Source organism: Melospiza georgiana, chromosome 4 (assembly GCF_028018845.1).
Source record: "Melospiza georgiana isolate bMelGeo1 chromosome 4, bMelGeo1.pri, whole genome shotgun sequence".
Classification (NCBI taxonomy): domain Eukaryota; kingdom Metazoa; phylum Chordata; class Aves; order Passeriformes; family Passerellidae; genus Melospiza; species Melospiza georgiana.
Window position 1 is genome coordinate 34419325 of NC_080433.1, and position 17779 is coordinate 34437103.

The 17779-nt window shown below is 44.1% G+C and overlaps 1 protein-coding gene across 2 annotated transcripts in view; it reads right to left on the reverse strand.

The window, feature by feature from the left end:
• WDR91 (WD repeat domain 91) overlaps nt 1-17779 on the reverse strand; it is an 18167-nt gene continuing 388 nt past the window's right edge. Inside the window, exons 1-15 of one of the 2 annotated variants that reach the window (XM_058023050.1) lie at nt 17455-17507; nt 16235-16414; nt 15075-15282; nt 14157-14239; nt 11874-11998; nt 9947-10124; nt 9522-9680; nt 7301-7500; nt 6696-6846; nt 5161-5255; nt 4685-4853; nt 3974-4082; nt 2460-2572; nt 1497-1694; nt 1-637 (exon numbers count right to left, since the gene is read on the reverse strand). In XM_058023050.1, coding sequence (XP_057879033.1) covers nt 473-637; nt 1497-1694; nt 2460-2572; nt 3974-4082; nt 4685-4853; nt 5161-5255; nt 6696-6846; nt 7301-7500; nt 9522-9680; nt 9947-10124; nt 11874-11998; nt 14157-14239; nt 15075-15078 — 1749 coding nt within the window. In that variant the 5' untranslated portion in view covers nt 15079-15282; nt 16235-16414; nt 17455-17507 and the 3' untranslated portion in view covers nt 1-472. Of the gene's footprint in view, nt 638-1496; nt 1695-2459; nt 2573-3973; nt 4083-4684; nt 4854-5160; nt 5256-6695; nt 6847-7300; nt 7501-9521; nt 9681-9946; nt 10125-11873; nt 11999-14156; nt 14240-15074; nt 15283-16234; nt 16415-17454; nt 17508-17779 lie in introns of those variants that run through there. The other variant, XM_058023049.1, reaches the window with a different exon arrangement.

The following is a 17779-nucleotide window of genomic DNA, read 5'->3' on the forward strand; positions in this document are numbered from 1 at the left end:
TGCAAGGGAATATTTTCTTTTTACAGAAAAAAAACAAATAAAAACAAACTAACAAAATAATAACAACAAATGTTATACCAAGAATACTCTGGTTTCTCATCAGCCTTTCCAGTTTGAGTCATCTTACTGTCATGCAGTGTGCTGCCTCATGCTTGCTTCCTCCAGCCTCACCTTCTTCTGCAGAACCCAGACGTGACCACAGCCTTTTAGCCATGTGCTACTCAAGACTCCCTAACAGAGGAAGTCCAGCTGCCACAATGGATTAGTGGAGACTTATTTTTCAGTGCTGCCACTGATCCAGTCCCATACTGGCATTCTGTTGCACAGTGGTTTGGCAAATGTATTTATCAAGAGGCAAAAGCTACACTGAGAAGAGGGACTTTTTTGCCTTCTCTCCCATGCAGTTTGTTCCTGTGAGTTAACACTGGGTTTGTCATCTCTATTGCTCTTTCCCCCTTCAGTACTGTCCAGGTTAAGACTTTTGAGCCAGTAAGGTTGTTAATTTAATTTTCCCATCCATAGAAGCAGTGAGGCAGGTCCCGCAGTCCATGGCTGTGCTCCAATCCACTGTGACAACAGGAGCTCGGTGTCCTCCCAGGGAAAGGCAGCTCTCCAGAACCTTCTCCTCACCATTTAACTAAAAGGAAAGAAAAGATAATATTTTAAGGAGATACGTTTCTGTGGGGGCAATGCACCTGACAAGACAAACCAAAGCCTGATAGAGACTCTGTATCTCTAAGAGCATGCAGAAAGCATGCTAAGTAAGCAGAAAATCAGGGAGATACTAAGATATGTATAGCACACACGAGAAAGGAAGCTTCCAGTCTCACTACAGAAGCATTTGCTCTCCAGCAGCTCAACTTTTGACATCAACTGAACTGCAGTAATTGAATAAGAGCATACACTGATGAGAAGCACATAAGCCTAAGCTATAGTTCATGTTGGTTCAGGTGTTCTGAGTGCCCCAGATGCAAAGTAAAACTTCCATCTAATCTGCCTTGCAAGTGCATGGGCATGTGATAAGTAACACTTGTTAATGAAGCACAGAAATTTGGGCACTCAGAACCATTCAGCCTTACCCTTTGTTTCATTTCAGTACATAGTAAGGAACAAGGATCAGGCTGGGTCTAATGTAGAATCAGCAGGCACAGAAGGCAGATTGAACATGAGCACCAGTCAACAATCATACATTTTGCATTGAACTGGCATGCATCCATACATTAAAAAAGTAATTAAAACTTTGTCCTAGTCATTGGACACTAAAAGCTAGGCTTTAAGAAAGAGCACAAATACTCCAGCTGTAGGACCCAAACACTTGCAGTACACTCACTACACACTGCTAAAATGCACACTGTGTGAAACTGAGCAGCAGCTTTGACAGAGCCAGGATGGGTATGTGCTGCTTAAAAACTTCCAGAGGCTGCTGTTGCACCCCTGTAATTAACAGAAGTTTGTATGGATATTTAAGAGTAGTCCCCATTACTTTTCAGACTTACCTTAAAAATGACTCCCCCAGTAGAAGAACATGTCAACATGTAATTGCCCTCAGAGTCAAAAGCAAAAAGCCGCCCTCGTGGGAACTGGACTTGCTTGTAGCCACTGTACCCAGACAGAATAAAAGGACCTGTAGCTTCCCTGGGAAGGTCATACTCAGACACCTTCAAACCACTTTTATGGATGTTCCACTGAATAAACTAGAATGAGAGAAAGATAGGAGAAAAGCCTATAATGAAATTAACTGGGATGCAAGTGCAGTTGCCTTTTTTCACTTTTAAGCAAAATAGTGGGTGTTCCTCAATAGAAGATGGCATTCTTGATATCTCTACCTAAGTGGCTATATTATTAAAACACAGGCTGCAAAGGCTGTGAGACTGCCTTCTATCCAGGCAAAGATATGCACCTGCCTTCCTCAAGCACTACTGCCTATGTGTCTTTCCACACTGCGTGCAGTACTCTGGTGAGAATTTGCTTTACTCCTCAGCTAAGGTCCCTCCCTGAGCCACACCTCTCTCTACTGCTGAAGACTATGGAACTGCAGAAATTGAAGTGTTTATTATAAACAATAATAAAAATTGCAATAACAATTATAAAGGGAGCTGCTGACAAGATTTATGCAAAGTGGTCAAGGATATGCCTCCCTGTGAATCCCAAATCTCAAATGTGGTCATCTCAGGGGCAGAGAAAGGTCATCCTCACATGGATTGTCTAGGAAAAGGATGTCACCAACAAAAGGATTTGCACACAAGGTCAAAGACAGCTCCAACTATGAACACATTTTTCAGCCACTCTCTCTGCAGATTACCTGGAGCAGGGTGCTACTGCACACCTAAGACTGCAGTTAGCAGCCCACATTTCATCCAGAATCTGAACATATTTTTACAATTGTCCCCACTATATGGAGAAGACTCCAGAAGTAACCTCTCTGCCAGCTGAGCAGTAGGAGGTCATCCCCAGCCTACCTTGCCATCCTCTCCTATGCTGTAGACTGTGTTCTCATCATAGCTGAACTCCACGGAGTAGACTTCCCCATCGTGTGCCTTCCAGCTCATGGCGCACCCGTGCTGCTGCATATCTGAGGGGAGAGCAGTACTGAGCACTCCTCCTACTCACACAGAGCTGAGGTGCAGAGAGGGAGGCCTTTTATGTTCCTCTGTGCCAGCCCTCCAAACCAGTCCCAGCACCCTGTGCCTATACTCCTGCTGTCACTTTGGCCACAAAAATCATTGTCTATAACTACTGGACTTTACAGGGCTGCTCATACACTCACTGACAACTGCAGGCATTTTGCATCCAAGCACCACTGGCCCTCCTCCTCCCCCTGTGATCCTGCCCATCCTCCCACCTGCTGACAGATCTATCCTCCCAAAGACCTGGGACTGCAGCCTCCATTTGCACCAGAGGCAGATTCCCCATTCAAAGGTAGGAGGCTCAAGTTGCCTTTATAGAAGGTTCAAGAGAACAAAAACCTGAGAAACACAAATTGCTCCCAAAAGGAGGAGTGATGTGAAGCCCTTGCATTTAAATGGAAGGTCTCACATTAATTGCTTTCCTCACAACTCAGCCTCCAGTGGTACTGCTCTCTGGCACAGCACAAGACCACATGGCTTAAGAGCAAATTCACTCTCCTCTTCAGCAGGAGAGAAACAACGAATCCAGCAGCACTACCAGGGTCTCCAGCCAATGTACTCCAGGAAAAGTCTATGTCAATTCACTCCTGAGAGCTCCTGTGGAGACAACAGCTTCCACCTTGGTCTCCAAGCATATCCTAATGCTGCCTCCCTGCTATAGGCAGCCAGCTGAGGACTAGGGACCACCTCACTACTCAGTTTCACAGAAATATTTAAGTTAGAAAAGACCTCCAAAATAATCAAGCCCAACTTTAACACCGCCAACTGCACCACTAAACTACACTCCTAAGTGCCACATCTGTAACATCTTTTAAATACTTCGAGGGATGGTGACTCCAGCACTTTCTTGGGTAGCCTGCTCCAATGCTTGGCAATCCCTTTGGTGACAGAAGTTTCCCTAATATCCTATCTAAACCTCCCTCGATGCTGCTTGAGACTGTTTCCTCCCATCTGATCCCTTGTGACCTGGGAGAAGAGACTGACCAACACCTGGCTACAATCTCCTTTCAGGTTCTTGTAGAAAGCAGTAGCGTGTCCCCTCAGTCTCCTTTTCCCTAAGCTGAAGAACCCCAGCTCCTGCAGCCACTCCTTATGTGCTCCAGACCCTTTACCAGCTTTAGTTTTGTTCTTTGGACATGCTCCAGCCCCACAATGTCTTTCATGTAGTGAGGGCCCCAAAACCCAACATGCTGTTTGAGATGCAGCCTCAGCAGTGCCAGAAGCAGGGGGACAATCCCTTCCCTCATCCTGCTGGCCACACTATTGGTGATCCAAGCCTAGATGCAAGTCTTGGCCACCTCAGAGCTGGCTACCAACCAACACCCCCAGGTCCCTTTGCACTGTACCGAAGAGACGAACAATCCCATCTGCAGCCCCGGTGACCAACAGGTTGCCATTGTGGTTGAAGGCTGTGCAGTTAATGGCAATGGGCTCAGGCTCCAGGGAGAACTGCAGCTGGAAGGGAAAATCTGCATTAATGCTGAGAAATGGGAGCTGGAGGTGCTGAAGAGCTGAACTCCAGGGGAAGGAAGAAAGAAAATGGTATTTAGTAACAAGAACTCTGGTTAGGAGCCCTACACCTCTAATGACTAGACTTCAAGGTCTGGCAGCAGCATTGTACTGTGACACTAAACCAGCAATTCACCTCAGCCAAGCTTTCTTGGGAAAGCAGGGAAGGCAAGGGAAACAGCAGCAACGAAAACCTTTCAGTACAGCTCAACTGGAGAAAGCCTTAGCAAAGCGTCATTCAATCCACTTGGGATATTTCCAGTCACAAACTCTGCAGCCAGGATAGAAACAAGGCCATGGACTATTCTGAAGAATTCCTCAGAAAAATCCCAACACACCAATAAAACAAAAAACTTCACCCAATCCAGCAGCTACTTACATTATTTATTTTTATCCTGAATGTGACAGAGGGGAAAGGAGGAAGGAGGAAAAAGAAGGGTGTTGAAAAGAAAGTCAGCATAATTTAGAAAGAGGGCTCCTAGACATTGAAACAGAAGACACTCATTCTCAGCAAGCAGACTGAGAAAGGAAAGAAACCCAGCAAGTACCTGCTGTTTCATTGTTTTAGTGTCCCACAGTAGCAGCTTCCCAGGAACTTGGTTCATGCTTTTGCCCCCAGAGTTGATTACTGAGAAGTCAATGTGGGAGACAGGGCTCTGGGCTGCTGCAGAGCAGACAAAGGAGGCACCACTTGGGCTGCAGGCAAGCGAGAGGATCCTGAAACACAGGCACATGGTCTCAATCACCTCTCTCCTGCAGCTGCCTCAAGCAAAACACTCACCTACGAGCTCTCCCATTAAGAGTCTGCAAGACAGGGTGCACTGTAAAGCAGGGCAGATTCATCTGCTTAGTTTTTGAGTGTCTCTCATTTACCTAAACAGTTTTACACTGCTCAGGCAGGGACTGCCCTCTAGATGCAGGCTGAATAGTCCTGCAGTTGCAGAAAAGCAGCAGGAACATTAAGATGTTTACTATTAAAACCAACATCATTTATTTATATACAAAATCAGTATTCCAGAGTTACCTGGGCATGTCTTCATCAATGCTGATTTCACAGAGATTCTTCTTTGCTTCTGTGTCATAAAGACGAACTGTCCCAACCCCACTGCCAAGCAACAGCTTGAAACCAGCAAGGAAGCAGATGGAAAAAGTGTGAGTGAGCAGTACAATGATGCTGGCCGACAACCACCAAGACTTAGTAATTTTTTTTCTATTTATGCATTCAGACTAAATATAATATTACTCCATTATGGTACATCCTGTCTTCCTGTGCAATCACACAGTGGGACTATCCCAAAGCCACAGAAGTCAGAGTAAAAATCCTGCTTCCCAGTGAGAAAAAGATCTAACAGGCACCAAGATGGCATAAACACCACTTTTTAGATCATGGCTCAACCCTATGGGATGCAAAACATGTATGGAGTCTCAATGTCTAGGGGTCCAAGTAAAGAGAAGCTTAAGATTATTAACTGTGCGCTAAAGAGAAATTCAAGCAGAAGCCAACTCCTTTCACCCATGGGAGGATGAAATCATCCAGAAGAGCTCACGCATGCTTTATCAGTAGTGTTACAATTTCAATGAAAATTTAAGTAATGAAGAGATGCATTATAAAAGAAAACTGAGCAAGCCATATCTTTGTCACTTCAGTGCCTAATTTGCTGATGAATCCTACATGTATTTCAGAATGAAGAATCCTTCTGTTAGCAAGAATGAAATGAATTCCACAAAGCAGAAGAAAAATCATCAGAACAAACAAAGTGCAACAACTGCATCAACAACTTGCTTTCTAAAAGCCAAAGAAGAGACAAGCTTTAGCACCAGTTCTTCACAGGTGGCATTTTGGGGTTAGCAAACCACGCACTGTCAGTGCCAAAATGGAAAAAATACTGCCTCATTTGCAGGCCAGCCTTCTCATAGAGCCCTGCATCTGCCAAGGGAGGCCATGAAACACTAGAAACAGTTCAAGGACTCAAAGGAATGTGTATCATTTAAGGCTCCTCTCTAGTAACAGAACTAGAGAAAAAGGGCTATAGGAAACATTTAAACTTCCATGTTATTTAAACAAGATCCAAGCTCCTCATGCACACACAAACCCTCAGCTCTTAAGTCACCAGTCTAGAACTGGCCATGGAGCTTTTTTCACACTTTTTTATGCACAAGTAAAATGCCAGCCCCACAACCCTGTTTCCCCTTCTCTGCTGCTGGCTCAGAGTACGAGTAAAGGTCCACAGCTCTCTGCTGCAGGCCTCCCACAGGCTGTTGCACTTAGTTGCCTCTGCCTGTTTACAAGTTGCTGAGTGATCTGTGTGAAGACAGGCATTTCTCTCAAAGGCACTGCTTCTATCCTGCAGCTGCACCCACACTGCACTCCAGAATTTCTGTTTCAGGGCAAGCAGTGGTGAACTCCTTACTCAATACAAAGCATACACTCCCCATTCAAGCTCTTTTTAGACCCTGGAGGCTTTGGTTCCCTGTGGAAATTAACTGCTGCCCCAACATGCAATATGTTGCAGCATGGCCCCAAATCATCTGCTGCACTTCCACACACAGACTACTCACCAGCCGATCACGCTTGGTGGCCCATTCCAGGGACAGCAATGGAGATTTGGAAATGGATGAAGCTTTTGTTTGCATTATGGGGTTAAAAGACCAGACTTTGATGACCCCATCCACATCCAAGCTGGCCACCCTCCGTCCAGAACAATCAACCCTGTGTGTAGAATGAAACTGATGGGATATTCTTCTCCCTCAAATTCTTAGATGTAACCCACTAATCCTTCCTTTCCTGGCCACACACCAGTTCCTTGTGCAAGAATTTGAACTTCTTTGCACTACTTCCTGCTCACTTCACAGTAACTGGCACAACAAAGCACACTAAGCTCCAGACATAAAGCATAATGCCCTTAAAAAATACCTGCTTTCCAAGAGACTTTCCTCCTGGCTAGCATTGCCCAATCACAAATATCTCTGTTCAAAAATCTTTGTCCTCTCTCACATGTAGCACAAGCTACATGCTATTTTCAGTCACACCAACCTGACTGCCCAGCAACTGAGAGTACATATCCAATGTGCTGGACAGAACAGAGGCTGGCAGAAAGAGGGCAGACACAGCTGGTCCTTCTGCAGAGGCTGCTACGGGACAGCCCTCCCTGGCAGTGCCTCACCTGCAGTACATGATGGATGAGTGGTGCTCCCCATACTCCTCCTGGCTCAGGACGATGAAAGGCTGCTCCTGCCGGACCCCCACAGCCTCTGCACTGCCGCCAGGCGTTCTGGCTGAAGTCTCTGTTTGCTCAGCATGCAGCTCTGAGCATGGTTCTGCCTCAGCTGTGTTAGTATCTGTCTTCTTCTCAGCACTTTGGCCCTGAAGGAAGAAATCCTGTGTGAAATACAAGGAAGCAGCTCCATATCAAGCTCCTCAGCTACCCCAGGCGGCTCGGAGAAAAAAAGAAAAGAAGCTGCAACAAAACAGAAGCACTGTCAGCCCAACACTCCTTCTGCCAGAGACCTTTCTGAGTACAAGGACCATGTGTTGCACAACTGCACTATTTAATATGATCTGCTTAGTTGCTGAGTCCCTTATATCCCCCTCCATGTGCCAGCTATATACTTTCCTGTAAGAATGAAAAGAACTGCAACATTTCTAGCATACCTCAGCCAATATCAGAGGCCCATTTACATGCTATCAGAGCTCAGATTCACAAGAAAATCAACATATTTCAAGGAATTCTTGCATTCAGCAATATAAGTTAGGTCTGTATAATATGCAGTTCAGCAAACCTGCACAAAAACTTGGCTCTCAAGCTCCAGTGGATGGATTATCCTCATCTGCCAGAGGTTTAGACTGTGCACACTGCAGTCACCACTGCAGCCAACTGACTGATGACAACAGTAGAGCTGACACATGAGTCCAAAAGCTTAAAACCCAATTTGACAGGGCAGACAGAACAAATGGAGTTTGAGGAAGTGACGGTATCTGAATGAGACAAGATCTGCACTGCAGAAATACTTGGAAGCAGCTTAGTCTTCCCTTGCCACCAGAAATTGAACAAGAAGCAGATACAGCACATAAGGTGGTAAACCATCTGCTAGCATTCTTTTGATAAACCATCCTCTGAAAGCTAAGTGTCCCCAAAATGGCATTGGTATTGATGGTTATGAACTCCTGTTCTGTAACACATGCTTGCCTAATTTACAGTAGCTTCTCATCAGGATCAATGGACCAAGCCCTGCATAATCAAATCATCTGAAATCACAGAGCTGGATTAGACTGGGAAATAAATCCAAGAATTATTCTCCTACTTAAGGAGGCAAGGTAACAACCAGTTAACGGCACTCACGTGACAGAAAACCTTTCAGTTTCCTTTTTGTTCACATGCTTTGAGTACAAGAGAAAGTTAAAGAGTATCAAGCTTCCCCAAGAGCACAAGGACCAATCTTCACACATCCCAAAAATCACTGCATTAACGTGGAACATTCTAGAAAAAGGGAAGTGAAAGGAAACTTACCAAGAAATTGGGCTTTGCAATTTTCCAACCAATACTAAAAGTGTTTCAGATGAACCATGAATAAAAAAGTTCTCTCAAGGCCCTGAATGCTGAGTGATAGAGTAACATCTCTTTAACCAGCACTCCCACACACAGAACAGCCACAAAGGGCCAAAGGGCAACAGTCCCTCAGCACTGTTTCTTCACGAGGCAGAATGTCTCATACAGACAAAATAACAAGGGCTGAGATGTTGCCTGTGCTCTGCACTTTTTGACAACATGGCTGCTGAAAGCCAGGCAACACACAGGTGAATAGAAGCAATGTGCTGACCTTCAGCAGTTAAAATCCAGGACACAGTTTTATTATTTCACTAGATTTTAAAGCAGGGCATACCCCCAGGCAAAACTGCAACAGTAAAGTACAAAAAACTCCAAAAAGTAAATGTTGTTAGGAAAGCAAGTTCCATTCCTATCCAGGAAAATTTTATATTAGTTTTTATTGTCCTACACAGGGCCTGTACAAATCAGCATAAGAACCTACAGGAAGAGAACTCACTTTGGCTGGATGAGTGAGCCAAGTTTATTACCACCGAGGAATGGGGATTTTAACAAGGTATTTGAACACAACCATTGAAAGTGAATGAAACCTTAATGAAACCTCAGGACCAGGCTGTTGAAAAGAATTCTTCTTCCACCTGAAATGCCAATACTGATTAACTTCCAGGGACACAGAAATAAACCAAGTGCAGGAGTTGGATTAACAATAAACATTAACCTTTGATACAGTTATTGCTGACTAGCAATTCCAAAGCTTAAAGGAAATACTTGCACTTGTTTTACCATAGTTTTACAGAAATGCAAGCCTTCTGCCTCCCAGCCCTGCAGTGCTGACCAGTACCTGGAAGGTCCCTTTTGACAACAGTTCTTTCCTTTCTTTCCCGTGCTCTTGCAAGCGCTTCTGCCGCTGCTGCAGGGAACTGGACTCGCCTGCCACCAAACCACTGAAGTGGCTCTTCCCATCCTTAGAGCTCACTGCTCCTTCTTTTCCTTTGGCACTCTGGAAAGCAGAGAAGTGACTGGGCAAAGTTATGCTTCTAGAGGCTGCAGAACAAAGAGCAAAAGAAGCAGCAAAGCAACCAAGCACCTGAAGGACTCCCCAAGCTCTTAGATAACAACAGCTGTTCTTGTGCTGCATTCAGGCCCAGCACACATTTGCAAGGCAGGAAAGGACATTTAATTTTACAGGTGGAAGCAGAAGCTTGGAGCAGTGCCATGTTGCAAGTTAATTCCTTGGAGACTGAGCAGCTTGGAGTTGAGAATTACCTGGTGATTTGTTGGTTCTTTCTTCCCTAGCAGCATACTGCTAGCCTGCATTGGAGAAGCCCCACTTGAATGGACTGGTCTGGAAGGGCCCTTTTTACTTTGGGAGAGGAAGGAGGACAGAAAGCCTCCCCGGGACTGAAGAGAATGTGCTGTACTCCTCTGGTTGCAGGTCATATCACTAATGAAAAACACAAAACACCACCAAATGGAGTATGAAAGTGTAGCAAAGCAACCTGCCCAAAGACCACCCAGTTGAGGGAAGTGGCAGCTGTTTGAACCACTGCAAGACAGATGTTCATTTGCAAGCCACTGCACCACTATGCACTAAAACCCTATTTGAAAATATCCTGTTAGTGCCTGAAGCAGGTCATTACAGTTACTGTAACCAAAAGCTCACTTCTCAGAGATGCCACTGAGACAGTGAGCTCAAACTGTTGCTGAATCCCCTTTAGAGCCACCTAAAACTCCTTCCACTCTATCTGGCTTGTTTAGAAAGACCCTAAGGGAAAGGCAGGGGAATTCAGATTTCTGTAGGACTTATTCAGATGGGATTCCCAATTCATAGCACAAAACAGACCTACTTTCAGAGACATTCAGCATCCAATATTTCACTGAACACCCTTTGATAAACAGCAAGTTATGTTCAACAATTTTATGGCACAAGCCTTCAATCTCTTAAAATCCAGACCCAAAGAAAATAAGAGAGCTACAGCCCATTTGTATGATTATAAACACCTCCCTTCTCAGTCCACAATGCCAAGAGCAGCAGCTGCTTCCCAGAACACAACTGTCTGACCTCACTCTGCTACAGCTTCCTCTGAGAGCAGAGCGGCAGCAAGGACAAGGGGAATACAATGATCTTCCTATCCACTCAGCAAGGATGAACTATTCTACCAAAGCTGGGCTTTGGTAGAAGACACGAAAATAAGCAGCTGAACTGGTCCCCAGACTAAGAGATAAGCTACACATGCAAGCCATACACTTGCCACTTCTTAGGCAAGTTTTTCTAATTCAAATGGAGAAAAATAAATACAGGAATAAATTACCCCATCCCTCATGTCACACTCCTCCATACATGCAGATAGTATCAGGGCTTTCCACATAGTTTAAAAAATATATCACAAGCTTAACTCTGCAGCCTGTACTGTGCAAAGACTGCAGAGCTGTCACCAAGATAGTTCAATTAACACTTAAGTCTACCTAATAAGATAAATTTTAGATTAAAAGATTTTGTGTGTAGTACCTGCTACAATTTCTATCTGTCACTGGCAACAGGATAATTTAATCAATCTTATTCCTGTCCTGTACTGGAGTAAAAAAATAACAGTTAGAGAAGCTGTATCACTGTGTATGTTGCCTAATTTCCAGAGATAGGCACAAAATAGATGTAGCCATAAAACACACTTTTAACTGCAGCAAGTTCATGAGGAAATCTGTGCATAACTGAGCCTCACAGAAGAGAAGCTCTTTCTCCCTTGACTTTACAAAAGCAAGAAAACATCCCTGTGTAACAAGAATCCCTTTGGGTCATACAGTAACAGTATCTACAAAACAACACAGGGCCTTCACCTATGGCACTGCAGGCACTCAAGTAAATTGGAATCAAGAGCCAATCCACTTCACTTGAGCAATACTGCAGGCACTGCACTGCTGCCAGTGCCCTAGATGCCCAGAACACCTCAGTGCAATGCTGACAGCAGAGCAGAATCACTTCCATGTGTGCTTGGGCTCTCACTGGTTTGCAAGACCCTCCCAAAAGATGGGAGAGATACCTGTCATGAATTCCATTAAACCTACTTAGGTCTGCCTGGATGTCTTTCTGCATTGAATCCCAGGGCAGGGGACATGGAAATGACCCTCCAGGAACCTCCCTAACCCAACAAAAGCAGCAGAGCCTGTCCCCAGCTCTTCTCCTGCAGGCACTCACAGCTCAGAGTCCCCCAGTCGATCCATGTTGGCCACATATGCAGGCAACTTGTGATGCAGAACTGTTTGCTCCACCTCCAGTTCCTCTTTCTTCATGCGAGAGGATTCAGCCTGCAGAGCAAACAGCTAGGACAGGAGAAAAGAGCCAAGTAAACACAGGGTCGCTGAGATTCACCTCCTTCCCACTCACTGGAGTTGTTTACTCCTTTTATTTCAACAGCTCTAGAAGGGCGGGGAAGGAAAAAAGTTGCTCTGACTGGCTGAGCACCACATTAGTCCAATTAGTCAAAACAATCAGTACTTCGGGCCCATGAAACTGGAGCCTACTTAGAACCCTTCATTCCTCTCCTGGGGCTGGCTGTGGGGACATCAGTGGTGCTGGGAAACAGGAGCTGGGCAGGGCAGAGCTCACCAGGCCCTCTCCATGCAGGCAGTTTGAGGCAGGGCAGGGCAGGCACGGAGCCTAGAAGGTAATCTCCTTCCCACAGCCAAGGGCTTGCTGGACTGGCAGGGTGCACCAAGGTCAGTGAAACCAGGTCACCCTGAAATCCAGCTCCATACCCTGTGCAGCTCCTTCCCAAGCATGATAGTGAGATTTACCTCCACATTGTGGAGAAAGAAAATCATCTCTTTTTCCCTTTAGTAGAGAGGAACCTCAGGATGCAGCTTTCTGGAACAGATGTGGTTTATGCCTGTGACTCTTACACAAAGAGTTCCTCAAGGCTTTTCTGTTTCTGTACGTTTGTTTTTCAGATATATTTTTTTTTCTTTTTAACACATTATTTAAGGAAAGAAAATACAGGAAGAAAAATGAGTTTTAGAAATCTTAGCTTGCTATTTATGTATTTGCATTGTTTCAGAAGCATAAAACAGAGTCACTACTTAATTTCAGCTAGCGTAAAATTCAGTATTTATTGACATCCTTTTTTAAAACCTGTATTCTAGAGGTAGCTGGTTCCCCCTCTGACCTGAGGAGTTGACTAAAAGGGAAAGTCTAGTTTTATTCTGTCAATTTGTCAGAAAACTTTAATCCAGACTGCAAATTATATCAGCCAACATGCAAAACACAAACCATAGGTTTATTCTGCCTAAAAGTAAATAATACAAAATTTGAGGAAATGAAAGAGCTCTATTGCAAAACATATCTCATCTTCTGTCCCTACTCACTGACCATCTTTGCAGAACCCTCCTGTCAATGTTTGACTGACCTTCTAACTCCATACAGTAGAGTGAAAAATCTTGGGGTTTTTCCCAAGAACTGCCTCCTTTTTAAAAGCAATTATTCTATTAAACTTCTATCTCTAGGACAGTGTTGAACAGCTATTAAAACAGTACAAACAGGAAACACAATATACAACAATGTTTTGTAACACAGGAGGTATAAAGCACAAACTTTACTGAAGTATTTATACAGAAAGAGCTTTTCTTGGTATGTTTGAGGAAGTGAAATTAAAGTTCTGCTTACATGAATAAGCCTTCCTACTTGTATGTGATCATCCACATGTGATCTATAGTTTAGAAAGTTCTTAAACTGAAGATTTCACAGATTTCTTTAACAGAAGTTATACATGGAAATGACTGACCCATGTTACACCCTCCTTTCCCTAAGTATCTGCTGATGATACTGTCAAACACAAGACATGGAGCTGGGCAACATTTTGTCTGAACTAATGGACCCTTCTTATGGTTTACTGTAAGATCTAGAGTTGGGAAACAGACACTCACAATATTTCCATTAGTTGGTCCAAATTGCTTTAAGTACATATCAAACATGGTGAAGGGGCCATTTCAGAAGTAACAGTTTCTGTCTCTTTGCCAGAATTTACTACCCATTTCTATTGCTTCTATTTCTCTATCAGCTAAAATCTGGAAGTGACTGAATACTATTCACAAAATCAGCCACAATTCCTTTCCAACCCATTCTATAACTCTACGACACACATCCCTAACCTGCTACCAGTTTCACCTTGTTTTAACTTTGAAGTGTAACAGAAAACAAGTTTGTATAGTATTCAGTCACCTGTCAGACAGCACAGGGAGGAGAGACAATCACCTCCAGCAGAGGAACAGGAATATCCTAAACACACATTTCAGAATATGATCACAACCCTAAGTTTACTGGAAATAACTGAAAGATAAATCAAAATAAAACAAAAGACTTAAAGAATCTGCCTTAGAATAACTGCACCAAACAAAACAGTTACAATGTTCTCAAATGGATGGAATCAACTTTACAAAACTCACATCACACAGTCAGCAGCTAAAGAGTGATCTCAGTTCTGACCTTATGTCGCAACGATTCATTTTCTTCTTGTATGAGACTGGTCCTGAGACATTCAGCTTCAAAGTTCAGTATGACTGGAACTGGTATGCAATGTTAAAGAAAATCGAGGTGATAACTTGTGTGCACCTTGCTTAATCCTAAAAGCCAGCACTCCATACTGGCCACTTATCTGTAAAAACAAAGCTGCCCAGTCCATACAATTAGCAAAAAATATGTGCACAACCAGAAGATTAGCAACAGCTTAAGTAATTAAGTCAACTTTTCACTTTGCTGCTGCACAAACTATTTCATGTGGACTTTGCAAGGATTTTTAGATTGTTTATTTTTAGAGTCAGAAGTGCAGGGCAAGACAAGTTCTACTACTGCTTTACTGTACACTAAACAGTTCAAGATGAGCTGAATTCCAGCTGCAGCATAAGCCTGCCCATCACCAAACAAGACAGAACTCTCTAGCGTGGGGCTAAAAACTTATTCCTGCCAAAAATCTACTGCTCTATTATAATGAGCTGTTACTAGGCAATATTGTGAACATAATGTACCCAAGGAAGGATCTAACAGCAGATGCCAGTACAGTTATGGATTATGACCCAAGGCTGTATGACTGTTTTGTACTATGTCAAGCAAAGAGTAAAACCATTTCAGAACAAGATGTGCACAAGATTTCTAGTCACTAGCATGAGGATGATTCAGCATCAGCAACAACCACAATTGTTTTGCCCAGGGAATACCACATATCGTCAGATAATTGAGCAGTAACTATTCCAACATCCTCTGGTAAACACCAACTTTCTATTAAGTCTTGGCTGTAAAAAATCACCTGAAAGCAGGAAGTTCCATAGTACTATATCCTTGGCATAACTGATCAAAGTGTAACACCAGGGCAAGGGAGATGTAACTATTAGTTGCAAAGAAGGATATGCATGCACTGAAATAAGACGCTCAGGAAGTTGTGCAGAGACACGATGAAGGTATCTGCCCACTGCCGTGAGAAATAGGTAGCAAAGGTGGGGTTGGAGTCTGGAGCAGGGAGGAAGGGCAGGACAAACCAATCCTTCCACTCTGCCTGGTTCTGGAGCTCGGAGGCCTGCTTGAGGAAAAACTCCTGCGCCTTGTCATTGCGGCCATTCTGAAACACAGCAAGAAGAACAGGGCTCACACTCCGGTAATGCCACCAGATTAGGTTGAGGAACATTTGCTTTTTGTTATGAACACGACTATTTTCACCACCCTGACACAACAAGTGGTTAGTTACAGATTCACCAGGAAACAAAAGAATCCCAAATATGGTAGGAGAAGCTCACAAATGTACTTAATCCAAAAGACTTCTTTCTAGTCACCACAATCCTATTTAAAGGCTGAGACTAATCGAACCAAACACACTGATTTCAGTTAAACCAGTGCAGAGTGCACTGACATGAGCATTCATACACAGGACCAAAGTATAATTCAAATTGCTACAGCAGATGCAGCTTGAAAGGGTTTCCAACTGACACATTATTCAGACAGGACTGTCACACCTCAGGGTAAGCACATGGCAAAACCAACCATGAAAAAGCACACTTCTAGTAAGATGTATTAGATTTTGACTCCTCCACTAACACCTCGATCTCCAGTCAGGGAATGGAACCAAGAAGAATCAAGGGGAGAATATACATCGACTTTCCAGGGTTTGAACAGAAAAAAATCTCTTTCATTTTAAGTTCACACATGATTTTCTGTTCTATTCACAGCAAGCAAAAAGACATTCATTTTCTCTTCCACATTTCCTTGTTCCAGTTTGAACCTTGTGTTCTCTGCCAGTATCTAAGTTAACTGAGCAGGACTGAGCTAGCAGTACTGTTACCCTTTCTGAGGGAAACCTGTCTTTATGTGAGTGTGAATATCTTGCACCCAGCAAACCACGCTTCCCTGTTGCCCGAGTTTCCTTATGCTGCACACAAGCTTGTCATGTGAGTCTGCACCAAACTCCTGATCATGACACATGAACTGCAGGCCTGGCAGAGTCTCACAGAGGCAGTTTATTGCTTTGGTTTCAGAAATCAGGACCTTTATAAAGTAGCCTAAAAATGAAACCCTACCTGGATGGCATGGACCAGGTAGTATCTGAACAGGCTGGTTTTCAGCTTGTTCACCGTTGGCCGGTACACGTCCTCCAGGCGGCTGAAGAGGCGTCGGTCCAGATAACTCCAGTAATCCCGCAGGGCAGCCAGGTCGTAGCTCTGCACAAACTGCTGCAGCTGCTCCACTATCTTATCCACCTAGAGAGGGCAAAACAGGAGCACTTCACTCATGGGAGGGCTCCTGAGGCACAAGACTTTCTGTAACTTAGTGCTGAGAAGCTTTGACTGTACGATCCTTATGCATTAGCCATTTTCTAATCCTGGAAACACTCTGCATTTTGCATTAGCATTCTTCCACTCTGCAGCACTTTGCAAATGAAGGAAAAAGAAATATGACAGAGCATAGCCAAACAGATTTTGACAGAAATATCACATTCTGTTGAAACCCACTGATGGATTTTTTTGCAAGCAAGCAAAACTTTCCACCTCCTTTAAAAGCCTGTGGAAGACAATAATAAAAAAAAATAATGTGATTAAACATTTAAAATTCAAGTGCAGCACCTGAAAAAAAAGTATTACTTTTAGACTAAAAGGAATACCTGCATTTAGCCAACAGAAAGAGGAAGTCAGTTCTGCTCCATTGCAATTTTTGAAGTACCTTTATCTTTAGTAACATCATCTACTAACAAGGCAAGCATAAAATTTTGCAGAACAATTTTTTTGTGTCATTATGTCTCTTTGGTAATCATTTCTGCAATATGAATAAGGCAGAATGGTAGTGTGGGAATAGATTTTTTGTTCAGTGGTTTCTGATGGCCAAGACAGGCATCAGAAAAAGAATAAACTGCATCCTGTATAAAATTAAACTAAGGCTGTTTAATATGTGGCTTGCTCTCCCCTCATCACTTAGTATCTTAGGACATCCCCAACTTTTATCTCCGTGGCTTCTGGCAGATATAGAAAACTGAAGTTTGTGACTCCAGCAAACCCTTCTTGGACAACAATTCAGATTATGTCACCAGCAAAGTGCGGGTGTTTTAAAAAATAAAAGCGACATGCTTTATTAATGATAAAAGTAGTGGTCATATTGTGGTCAAAGAAAAATCTGACTGTTCAAAGCACGACATTCAAAGCCCAAAACTGTTGCTACAGGAATACGAAACATAATGGACTGAAACTGGATTTTTGAGACTGGCAAATTCTGTGACGAGTTAGTCAAGCTGGTACTCAAGACATACAAACAAACGAGCGGAGCCGCAAAGCCGCTGGATGAAAATCCCATGACCGAGAAAAGACGCAGGCAAAGGAATGCCTTCCTGCCCTCTCGTTCCGCGGCTCTCCTCCGTTCTTCCCTTCTGGAAGCCGAGGAAGCGCGGGCGGGTCACAGGTCCCCAGCCGGCCGGGCTGCCCAGCGGGGCGGGGCGGCTGCCGGGAGCGGCAGCCCCCGGCTCAAGGCAGGCGAGGGGATGGAGCCGCCGTGCTGCGCTGACGGGCCCTGGAGCCGGGCGGGAGGGGAGCGTTCAGCCCCGCCAGGACCCTGCGCGTCCCTGAGGCGCGGCAGGG